The sequence below is a fragment of the Salvia splendens genome, unplaced genomic scaffold (assembly GCF_004379255.2).
Source record: "Salvia splendens isolate huo1 unplaced genomic scaffold, SspV2 ctg408, whole genome shotgun sequence".
Taxonomy (NCBI): Eukaryota; Viridiplantae; Streptophyta; class Magnoliopsida; order Lamiales; family Lamiaceae; genus Salvia; species Salvia splendens.
Window position 1 is genome coordinate 1 of NW_024599057.1, and position 12177 is coordinate 12177.

General features: G+C 40.4%; 2 protein-coding genes across 7 annotated transcripts; one reads left to right on the forward strand and one right to left on the reverse strand.

The window, feature by feature from the left end:
• Positions 1–1442: 1442 nt before the first annotated feature.
• LOC121790086 (eukaryotic translation initiation factor 3 subunit E-like) lies at positions 1443–4773 on the forward strand. Its single transcript, XM_042188379.1, has 8 exons — positions 1443–1706; positions 2717–2871; positions 3050–3277; positions 3350–3471; positions 3600–3819; positions 3912–4054; positions 4296–4433; positions 4510–4773. The coding sequence occupies exons 1-8, from the start codon at positions 1496–1498 to the stop codon at positions 4607–4609; spliced, it is 1317 nt and encodes a 438-aa protein (XP_042044313.1). The 5' UTR covers positions 1443–1495; the 3' UTR covers positions 4610–4773.
• Positions 4774–8478: 3705 nt separating this feature from the next.
• On the reverse strand, positions 8479–11256 carry LOC121790084 (probable inactive purple acid phosphatase 16). 6 transcript variants are annotated; one of them, XM_042188376.1, is made up of 6 exons: positions 10953–11256; positions 9842–10045; positions 9456–9732; positions 9238–9394; positions 8985–9129; positions 8479–8662 (listed from the first exon to the last, which is right to left on the reverse strand). In XM_042188376.1, the coding sequence occupies exons 1-5, from the start codon at positions 11164–11166 to the stop codon at positions 8986–8988; spliced, it is 996 nt and encodes a 331-aa protein (XP_042044310.1). In that variant the 5' UTR covers positions 11167–11256; the 3' UTR covers positions 8479–8662; position 8985. The 6 variants fall into 6 exon arrangements, with proteins under 6 accessions (XP_042044310.1, XP_042044308.1, XP_042044309.1 ...); XM_042188374.1 differs by having other exon boundaries at positions 8985–9179; XM_042188375.1 differs by lacking the exon at positions 8479–8662 and having other exon boundaries at positions 8806–9129.
• Between the last annotated feature and the right edge of the window lie 921 nt (positions 11257–12177).

Sequence of the window (12177 nt, forward strand, 5' to 3'; positions counted from 1 at the left end):
CTCTCCCTTTGTGTCGCCTCCACCCCTGGAATGCCTCAAACCCCAACATGTTATGAGCCATTTTGACTAACGCCATTAACGCCGATACGTCTCGGATGACTACCGAGCAAAAGATGCTCACCATTGGATGATACAAAACATCCGGTAGCAATTGGGGATGCCGCCATCGAACTAGTCTTCTTTAAATTTTCACGGATGTAATTTTTAATTTTAGGATTTTAATTATGTAATTTTATTTTTTTAGGATTTTATTGTGTTATTTTTTATTTTTTAGTAATTTGTAATAGTAGTCCGGGTATTTTGAATGCATTTTAATATCGTGGAAATGTTTTTAGTAATTAAAGTATTTAAATTGAAAATAGAATAGTGGGATTCTTGAATAGTGTAAGAGCATGCTCTTGCGAAAGTGCATGAGTGTGAGTGTTGTGCTCTTGCGGAAGAGCGGAGAATTAAAAATGAATAAATATGGGTCCGGATCCACATTCATGCACTTGCGGAAGAGCATGGGCATAGATGCTCTAAAGCTTTTGTAAACAAGGAAAAAAACTTGATGCCAAACGACTTTATATGTATGCATTACAAATTGTTATGATGCAATATTGTTGTGAACGAAATAAAATACTACTCCCTCCGTTTTTTAAAAATAGCAACTATTTTCATTTTGGGCTGTTCCTTAAAAATAAAAACTTTGGAATCTTTCTATTCAAGACATGGACCCCACAATCCACTAACTTTACTTTCGCTACTTTTTCTCTTCCTCTCTCTTACTTTGCTCATTTTTCTTTGTCTCTCTTACTTTACCAATTGTGCATTAAAACCCATGCCGTTTCAAATGTTTCTATTTTTTAAATACGGAGGGAGTACAATAATTACTAATTAAGAAAATAATGTCACGATAAATCATGGAAAAAAAGATAATTTACCTTATGAATTACTGTAAATCAAGACTTACCTTCAGCATTTTAAACTAAATAACATAATCATAGGGTATTTAATAAAAGTAATTTTGTAAAAATACATACGCATTATCTTAACAGATTTTGCTAATAAAAATAAATATAGGACGCCCATATACAAACATGGAAAAAAAGAATGTAATATTAAAAATTTGCTTGACCGAAAATAAGATCATATGATTCATATATATGTCAAAAATCTGAATTATCATAAGTAAAATAATTTATCGTCTATCATAAAAAAAGGAAAAAAAAGAAGACTTACTTTATGCATTACAAAATAAATGAGTAAGATTAAGATAACAAATATAATAAAGTTTTAATTAGATTACATCAATACGAAAACGCAATGATCAAGATTGGGCCCAACATACCTAGCATACCCAGGCCTAGAACCCCTAGCATACCGAAGCCCATTTCACTTCTTTAGGAAAAATGCAAATCCAATTAATTAATTTTTTAATTCTTAAAAACCTAGTTCCTAAACCAGAAAGAAGTCCGGCATCCCAGCGCCTCTCACAGTCAGTTAATCGGAAATAATGGCGTCGAAGTTCGACCTGACGCCGCGGATAGCGCCGAATCTGGATAGGCATCTGGTATTCCCGCTGCTCGAGTTCTTGCAAGAGAGAGGATTGTATCCTGAGGAAGACATTTTAAAGGCGAAGATTGAGCTTCTCAACCACACTAATATGGTAGATTACGCCATGGATATTCATAAATCACTCTACCGCTCGGACGATGTTCCCCAGGGTGTGTAATTTTTTTTTTCTGTTTTTCCTGAAAATTTGGAATCTAAGGTGTTGTTAGGAAGACATCTGTGGTGTGCATTTGATTGGTTGGTGCAATGACGGATTTCGATTTGATCATTTCGGTAGCAAATTGTCTTATGTTAACTTAGGGATGTAATTCCAGTTATTTTACGGTTTTGGCGTTTCAGGTTTTCCAATTGCTCATTCCATTGGCAAAATTCAGTGTTGTGTTATGTGTGGATTTAGTTTTGCTAGTATTGATATTAGAAATGAGCCATTCACCGGCCTTATAAGGGGGAGGATTATCCATACTTATATAGACAAGCTAGGATCATCACCAAGTCTATCGATGTGGGACAAGATTTTAAGAGTTTTAACACGCCCCCTCACGTGTGGGCCGGAGGGTTATCCATACTTATATAGACAAGCTAGGATCATTACCAAGTCTATCGATGTGAGACAAGATTTTAAGAGTTTTAACACGCCCCCTCATGTGTGGGCCGGAGGGTTATCCATACTTATATAGACAAGCTAGGATCATCACCAAGTCTATCGATGTGGGACAAGATTTTAAGAGTTTTAACACGCCCCCTTACGTGTGGGCCGGAGGGTTATCCATACTTATATAGACAAGCTAGGATCATCACCAAGTCTATCGATGTGGGACAAGATTTTAAGAGTTTTAATACGCCCCCTCACGTGTGGGCCGGAATGATACATCGGACTTCCATCACGTGGGTAGGTAAGAGAAGAGATAAAGAGATAAATCCATCATCGACTTAGGCGTGCTCTGATACCATATTAGAAATGGGCCACTCACCCCTTAAAAGGCCTTATAAGGGAATGGTTATCCATACTTATATAGACAAGCTAGGATCATCACCAAGTCGATGTGGGACAAGATTTTAAGAGTTTTAACAGTTGATCGTGTGAATGTTGATATGTTTATGTGTGCTCATTCTTCCACTGGTATTAATAATCTTTGTATTTCTTGCTGTTGGTTTGCTTTAGACATGATCGATAGGAGAGCCGAGGTGGTCGGTAGGCTGAAGGTGTTGGAAGATGGGGCTGCTCCTTTGATTGGATTTCTGCAGAATCCTCAAGCAGTACAGGAATTAAGAGCTGACAAACAGTACAATTTACAGATGCTTAACGAGCGCTATCAGGTTGAGTCTCCTTCATTTTAGAAACTTCATGATCATCTCTTCTTTCGGAAGAGTGATATGTGAATTTTCATACTTGTAGATGTGGTTTACTTGCAAGTTGTATTTGAAAGGCTTAAGGAGACTTCTTGATTGCCTGTTACATTTATTGATGAATCTATGGTTTTTTGTTGTTTCCCAGATTGGTCCTGAGCAGATTGATGCATTGTACGATTATGCCAAGTTCCAATTTGAATGTGGAAACTACTCTGGTGCTGCTGATTATCTGCACCAGTACAGAGCCTTGTGTACCAACAATGACAAAAGTTTGAGTGCATTATGGGGGAAGTTGGCAGCAGAGGTCCTGATGCAAAATTGGGATATTGCGCTGGAGGAGCTTAACCATTTGAAGGAAATCATTGACTCCAAGGTTGTTTGGTGCACATATTGTGACTCTCTAAGTTTGCTTATTTGTGTTTTTAAAATCAGTATGCCTTTGCAGAATTTCTCTTCCCCCCTGAATCAAGTCCAAAATAGAATATGGTTAATGCACTGGAGTCTATTCATCTTCTTCAACCATGATAATGGAAGAACTCAGATTATTGACTTGTTTAATCAAGATAAGTATGTTTCTTGACTATTTGTTCTCTTAGATGTTTCTATGTGCAGTCTGCTATTTGATGATATTTCATTTCTGTGTTCGAAAAAGAAGGGGAACAATAAATTGTAATCAACTGCCTACTTACTTGTAGGTATCTGAGTGCCATTCAAACAAATGCACCCCACCTTTTACGGTACCTGGCTACTGCCTTCATTGTGAACAAAAGGAGAAGGCCACAGTTTAAGGAATTCATAAAGGTTATCCAGCCAGAGCAGTACTCTCATGATGATCCCATTACAGAGTTTCTGGCCTGCATCTATGTCAACTATGACTTTGATGGAGCTCAAAAGAAAATGAGAGAGTGTGAAGAAGTAAATTTCCTCAACTCCAAAAGCTCCTCATTCATGTCTATGGTGTGATCCTTTGAATATATATTAATTTTTTAAACTGTATGATTGTGCAGGCTATATTGAACGACCCATTTCTTGGAAAAAGAATCGAAGAGGGAAATTTCACAACTGTACCTCTGAGAGATGAATTTCTTGAAAATGCTCGTCTCTTCATCTTTGAGACCTACTGCCGCATTCATCAGCGCATTGATATGGGGTATGTACCTGAAATTGTTCTCTAACTACGGAGTATTTTTTCTTCAATTTTCTTTTCTGCCTGGTTCCTGTTCTTCAAATGAATAGCCACACTAACTTTACTTTTTTAACTTTGCCACCATCAATACAAATTCTAGGCACATGTAGTAAGTTTATTCTTATGTATATTGGAATATTGCTGAATAGAGATTTGATATTCTCTAGTACCGGCACCACTCATCTCTTTTTGGTGGTACTGACAGAGTGCTCGCTGAGAAGCTGAATTTGAATTACGAGGAGGCTGAAAGATGGATAGTTAATCTAATTAGGACCTCAAAGCTTGAAGCTAGGATTGATTCAAAGTTGGGAACCATTATAATGGAACCCAATGATACCAATGTGTAAGTTCAATACACTTCTGCCTTTCCTGTATATCTGTCTCTGTATATGTATTGAATCATCTTTTCTGCTCCTCAGGTATGAGCAGCTCATTAACCACACTACAGCTCTTTCTAACCGTACCTATAAAATAGTTCACCAGCTTCTGGAAAATGCTCCTGCGCAGACGGCACGATAGATATTGTGCGCACATCTTGTTTTTTGAATGATGAGTTGGTTTTTGTTGCTGCAAGTTCTGGATTAACTGACGATGCAGCTCTATGTCTTGTAGTAATACTGTATTTGTTTTTTGTTGAAAAAGATAAATTAAATTGAATTAGATGGCACACTTACATTGCAATATTCTTTGTTGTTTTTGGAACCTGAATTTCATTTTGGCTTAGAGCTGAATTGATCAAAGAGAAAAGATACATGCATGTACATACTATCCTTTTTTAAATTTAAGTGAATTAATTAAAAATTAGTTTTGTTATTTATTATATTATATGTAACAATGAGAAAGAAGTGATATAGAAATTTTATGTCGAATCGTAACATAATTTTGAGCTTGATTTGAATTAATTATACAATATTTAGTTAGAAAATATTTTTTTACTTAAATATATAAATATTGAAGTAAAAATTAATTTTTTTTGAAGTGTTGTAAAATGATTAGTATGAAATTTATTTTAAATCAATTAATGTTTAGAAAATGATTTTTAATGTAAAATGTTAAAAAAAGTTCGATTATTATGTACGTTTATCAGTATCCAATTTAATTACATGCGTTAGTTTGAATCATTTAAGTTCATGATGGTTGTTCAAATAAATTGAATTATTGATTACCCTTAAATTTAAATGCAAAATAAAAAATTGTTTAACCAGAATTATTTTGGTTGAGAAATCAGCACATGCATTGTTGTTGGTGCTGAAATAGGAGGGTAAACCATGAGGTTGGCTAAATGGGCTCGTAATACTCCGACTTTTTTTACCCTTTTTATTTGTTCTATTAGTGATATTGTTTGTGCACCTGAATTTTTTTTTTGTCTTTGTTTCGTTAGTTGATAGAAGGATATATCATTTTGGGCGTATAACAATTATTTTTTTCCACCCCCAATTTATTTAATTTTCCAAGCCCAATCCTCTTTTTTTAAAACTACATTTTGAAGCCCAATTGGAGATGAAAACCGCCAGATTACTCTCAATAATTTGATTTCACCCAATTTCTGCTCCACATAATAGGGCCATGATATGCCATGATCCATCCTACCTGAAATATAGGAATAAATGGGCAACAACAGTCTCAGATATAAAAACACACGTATATCAACTCTCAAGTTTCATTATCCCACGACTTGTTTTCACAACTATAATCGAGAGAAAAGAGAGTTCTTGTGCGATGCGGAGAGGGATGAACGGGCTGAATAACGACTTGTTTTCACAACTATAATCGAGAGAAAAGAGAGTTCTTGTGCGATGCGGAGAGGGATGAACGGGCTGAATAACGACTTTTTTTCACAACTATAATCGAGAGAAAAGAGAGTTCTTGTGCGATGCGGAGAGGATGAACGGGCTGAATAACGACTTTTTTTCACAACTATAATCGAGAGAAAAGAGAGTTCTTGTGCGATGCGGAAGGGATGAACGGCTGAACACGAAGCGGCAAGAATACGAAAACATCGGCGACGGCGCTGCAATTCGGAGCATGGGGCAGCGACGATGGAGTTCAGATCGGAGGAATTGAGAGATGAAGTGAGTTCTTTTTTAATTTTGGGTCGGAGATGTCGTCGAATTTGAGGGAGAGCAGCAAAGTAGAGAGGCGGCGGTGGCTGGCGACCCCAGCGATGGCGTCGTGATTCGGAAGTCTGGAGAGGAGAGAGATACGGGCGAGCAGAGAGAGAGATTGGGAACAGGGGCGAAGGACAGCCGCCGTGCAGCGGTTCAGCGACGGCGGCGTCGGACTTGGAGGGCGAGCTGCAGCAGCAAACCGCAGCGGCTGTCTCGATCTGGAGCAGCGGTGGCTGGACTTCGGCAGCGACGGCGAGAAGGGGGCGAGACAGCGATGATGATCCCGGCAGCGGCGCGGAGGAGAGGCAAAGGCGCACAGCAGCGGGGGCGGTAGCAGTTTGTGGCGGTGGAAGTTGAAGAGCTCCGCCGCATTGCAGTGGAAGAAGAGGTTCAATCTGCACCTCTGGTTTATAGACGACATCCTTTTCAAATTCGTCTCCGCCTTCGAGGCCGTGTGTTTGGTCTCCGCGCTCTGCTTCTTCTTCCTCTGCTGCGGATGCCATTTCTGTTTTCCTTTTTTTTTTCTCCCCTTCTCAAATTGAATCGTCGACGTACAAGCACGTGGTCCTAGGGATGAGTTTCCGAAACAGAGAAACCGAGAGTGCAAAGAAGAGTTTATCAAATGCAGTTCTACATATCATATCAGAGATTAGTGAGACTACAAACTTCCGAGTCGAGATGGCAAAGTCTCACTATCCGAGCAGCAGCGACGAATCAGGCGGTGGCGATTGGACATTGGAGTTTGCGTTTGGGAAGTCAAAAGAGTGGAGAGAAACCGAGAGAGAGTTAGAAAAGAGAGAAGGGGGTGGTGGTGGTGCAGTGTTGAGAAGCAGGCTGCGCAAGCTCCAGCAGCGAGGGCGCCGGCGTGGTTCCGAACGGAGCGATAGCGGCGGGGCGGACAGCAACAGCAATCGCGGTTGCTCGTGACGGACATCAGCTATAATGACGGAAGCGGCTGGAGCAGTAGCGACGGGAAGAGCTACCCAAGAACAGAGGAGAGTTGGCGATGGCGGCGTGACATCGAGCGGGCCTGAGCAGCAACGTGACTGGACAACGGTGGAGCTGCGAAGTGAGGAAGGGGGACGGCGATGTACGGAGGTAGGAGAGAAAGAGGATTACCGAGGAGGCGGTGTGGTGAGCTCGCGCTGTGAACGCGGTGGCTGTGGCAGAAATTGAGACTGGAAAGAGATGGAGAGAAGGGACTGGACTACGAGCACGAGCGGATGGACGAGACGAGACGAGGGGAGAGGGAGAGTCCGAGATGAAGTAGGGTGTTTAGGGATTTCAGATTGGAGTTAGAAGAGAGAATTGGGGATTGCCCGTTTCAAAGCGTGAAGTGAGAAATTGGGATGAGGGGAGAAGATGACTGTTGTTTTGGGCCATGTCGAGTATTGGGGTAAATTAAATCTTTTGAATGGGATACATGGTTTGGGCCGACAGAATGTATATAGTTGTTTGGGAGTCAGTCTTCCATTTTGAGGAAGGAAGTGTACTGATTCTTTGATGAGAGTTCAGAATTTCTAGGGTAAGATTTATACATGCATGTTATTTAATTAATTTATTTTTCTAAAATGTAACTTTGCATGTTATGTTATTTTAAAAAGGTATTTGAGAACGGAACCAATTGACAAGCCGAGGAGTTAAGCTTTTGAGGTGGACTTTCTTTTTAAATAAGGACTATGTCCTAAGTATATTTATTTTTGCAAAATATGTTTGTCATGCCATATTTTTGTGTTGCTATGGGATCTATATGAAGTGACTTTTTCCATGTATGGTTAATCGAATTCGGGTCTGACTAGGGAGTGAGTCCCTACTCAGGCTAGTGTACACCCCGTAGATTGTGTGCTATCTCTTTGAGTTGGTCAGTCTAGTGGCTTGGAATGTGACCACATTCCTTGTCATGTATGTTCAGATATGATATGGTGATGTGAGGATGTTGAGGTTGGTGAGATGTTTTAGTGACTCGGGCCCTTTCAAAGTTAAAACCCCGAGGTCACTCGTTAATGACATGATAAATATTTTATTGAAAATCTTTTCGGCATGAGTCCACTGAGTGGTGCATCAAGTACTCAGCCCTGCATTTCTTTTAAAAAATGTGCAGGTTGAGCTGTGACGAGCGCGGTGGGTGTTGAGCAGAGCTGGTGAAGAATTGTGTTTGCTTTTAAATGTTCCGAATATATTGTGTCTTCATACATAATATTATTCTTCTCTCAAATGCTTCCACTGAATGTTGGTTCTTTTGAGTTTATGATTTGTTGAGATATAATCCCTTGAGTTGTCAATTGTTGAGATGATACTTTGATTTTTATTCAAGCTATTCCCATTTATTTCGAGCTATGGTCGAGTTGTGTTGTTTTTCCCTTTCTTCCCCGCTTCTTTAATCCTCCTCTAGTCACGATCAACCGTGTTTTCTATCCTTAGAAAATGCGGGCGTGACAGGGCTGATGTGTCTATGTTATCAATCCTGATGCATGCAATAAATTCAGCGGTAAATAATTTGGAACAAAATCAGACATAAGAGTTGAGCATGAAATATGGTTATACAATGAGATGGAGGACAGATGCATTGTTGATGAACTCATTAATTTGTAGATTTTGCTCAGTAGATTTACGTGTTTATTATTTAATTTCATAGCTCGAATTATGCATTTGAGTCAAATTATACATAAATTGATGAACCCATATTCATTGGTGGGGCTGGGCTCAACAATTCAGCAATGCAGAGACATCATCATTCATTTCAATAGAGAAGAAGCAAATGAGATGCATCAGGAGCTGAGGATGACCTCACTGTGGGTGCTCCCATCCTCCATTCTGATCCATGACCTGAGAGAGAATGGCTGCTGCTTTATCTCGAGAACCCTCGCGCCTCTCGCCCAGTTCCCGTACCCCCCGTAGCCCGTGTGTCGAGCGAAGCACAGCCACATCTTCCTATGAGGGCAGCACCAATCCAGCCCATGGTTATGCCCTACAAACACTGCCTGACAAAACATCACAACATTACTTACTACTCGAACCAACAAGCCCGCGCCTTCCTACCTTGACAGAGTCCCTCTTCTCAAGAGCCTTCATCATCCCCATCTCTGCTTCTTGAGCAGCAACACTCTCCCAGAAAATCGAGCCCACACACTGCACTCCTATCGCTACCTTCTCGTACGCCTTGCTCGGGATGTGCCAGAATATGATCTCAGGAACCCTGCACGAAACTTCAGAACCCGAGCGCGTTCTAGGATAAGAAAATAAGTATGTTTAGCTACCTCGAGTGAGGGTTGATCTCCCGAGACTTCTCCTGAAACCACTTGACTTGCGCGTTGGATATGATCTCTGGATACGAGCCACCCCCAGAGTCGAGGAAGTACATCAAGGCCACCGGATCCCGAGCATTACTCGTGGAGGAGAGCTTGAGGACATAGTTTGAGACGCTAGGCCATAGATTCCTTGGCCCGTCGGTGGAGAAGGACAGTGAGTTGCGCTCGATCTCATTCCTCATCAACTCCAGACGCGTCGTGCCTCTGAAACTACAATCCGAACCACCTGAAAAATAAAAAGATGATCAACTATACCATTTCTTGAAACACTATGATTTATTGGGATGTCACAATTACTAAAACAGTCAGCATTGTATAAAACACAGAAGTCATACGAGCACACGAGAGTTGAGGAATCCCGGCTTGTGAAAACCAGTCCAAGGGCCACTCAAAGGGGGCATCGTCGTGGTTGCCAAAGATAGTAGACCACGGGATCCCCCTCGCCCTCGTTGGTGAGAGAGCTTGATCCCAGTACAAGCTCGCGTTTGCAATCATTATATTGTTGGCTGTGATCACATCTCCAAGATAGACCACAAAATCTGCCTTACCATAAAATGCACACACCATCAATTTTCATTACAAGAAATGAATCATTCAATTCAAATGTACCAATCCAGATTATGGCAGTTAATTATGGTTTCTTCGACTACTCATTCCAATGTGTCTGAAGCAGCAACTAAGGAGCATTGTAATAAACTGAAAAACTTGAGGAAAACATTGACTACAAAAAATTCCGATGTAATATCTGTCACACAATACTAAAACAGATTGACATTGCGGCTATACTCAATACTAAAAAAGATTGCGAAATTCCAAACTTTTTGGACTTTTTTTTTCACATAGCATCCAGTTTCAGCCACGATATTTACCAATAAAATCAAGAATTGATTTTATGAATAACAATAACATAGCCATATATATGAATTGGAATGTAGGGTTATGATCAATTGTAACTATTTGTTAATTGCTAGCTGCTAAATATATCAACCTAAGATGTCTACACGAAAACATTTGTATGTCAACAAAATTTAATTAGCATAGAAATATTTTCGTGGTACATCTACTAACTACTACTCCATCCGTTCCATAGTAGTGGAATCATTTTCCTTTTTAAGTGAAAGTTAACACAATTATTTTCACTTATTTTACTTTCTCTATTACTTTATTCTCTGTTCATCTATCAACCTTTTTCATTTTTATTTTATTCTTACTTTACTTTACTCTACTTAACTTAACTCATCAAACATAATTTTTCTTAAATTATATGTTAAAAAGAAACGTCTCCACTACTATTGAACAAAGGGAGTATAACATAGGTTTGTTGACATAGCTAACCGTTATTAGCAATTAGCAATTTAAGATAGTTAGCAAAACTAGTTTATTGATTAATTTAACTGTGACCAAAACATTATTTTATGCCTTAAAAAAGACAATAGAAAAATAAACCTGGTTGTTCATCGTCTAGTACAATAGACATAACCCCCATAGAATTGAAGTCCTGAATCGGGCCCCACTCCGTCCACGCGTCCTCGCCGAAGTGAAGGTCCGCGAACAGCGCTATCTTAAACGGTGCGCCCTCCCGCATCCGGAAATTGCCCTCCCGCATCGCCGCAGCAGCGATGATCAGCGAGAGATAGGAGAAAATCAAATGCCTCGGCATTGGCTTTACTGCCAAAATTTGAGAATTGCTTTGTGATTTCGGAGATGAATTTGAGGAATGTTTTGGTTTTACGCTTCTGTTTTTGTTTGTTTTTTCTTATCAACTGCCTTTTTAAAATATTTAATATATGATGAAATATATGAGACCATTAGCAGTGGGGCGCCATAAGGCGCACCCTATGGCGCGACACGTCATCAGTTTTATCCACCTACCCTCACCTGCAGTGGGGTACCCTAATGCGCGCCCTATGCATTTTTTTGAATACTTAAATAACTACAAAAATTATGAAAAAAATTTCATTTCATTTATAAAAATTAATACATTACAATACGAATTAAAAAAATACGTAAACTCAGCGACGGTGGTTACGGGCCCACACTTCTTCAACCATGTCGTTCATGAGCTGAGCATGGTATTGTTTGTTGTGCATTGATGCCTGTCTAACTAGAACCTCATTGAAGCCCGACGGTAATCCTCTAGCGGGGGGCTCGGTCGCCGTGCTGGACGAGCTAGATGCACTGTCATCTTCGTTCCAATCGGTGATGCTTCTGCCTTCATTCTCGACTATCATGTTGTGCATGATTATGCACGCGTACATGACATCGGCGATGACTTCCTTGAACCAGAAACGAGCCGGCCCTTTCACAATTGCCCACCGTGTTTGGAGCACACCAAATGCCCGCTCGACATCCTTCCTCGCCGACTCCTGCTTCTGCGCAAATAAAACTCTCTTCTCACCAATTGGGCAGCTGATCGTCTTCACAAAACAGGCCACCGTGGGTAGATGTCATCGGCCAAGTAGTACCCCATGTGGTATTGACGCCTGTTGGCAGTAAACTCGATGGTCGGGCCGTTGCAGTTACATTGCTCGGCGAAGAGGGTGGATGAGTTGAGGACGTTAATGTCGTTGTTCGACCCGGCTACGCCGAAGTAAGCATGTCAGATCCAGAGCCGATGGTCAGCGACGGCTTCAATGATCATCGTCGGGTGGCTTCCCTTGTATACACTAGT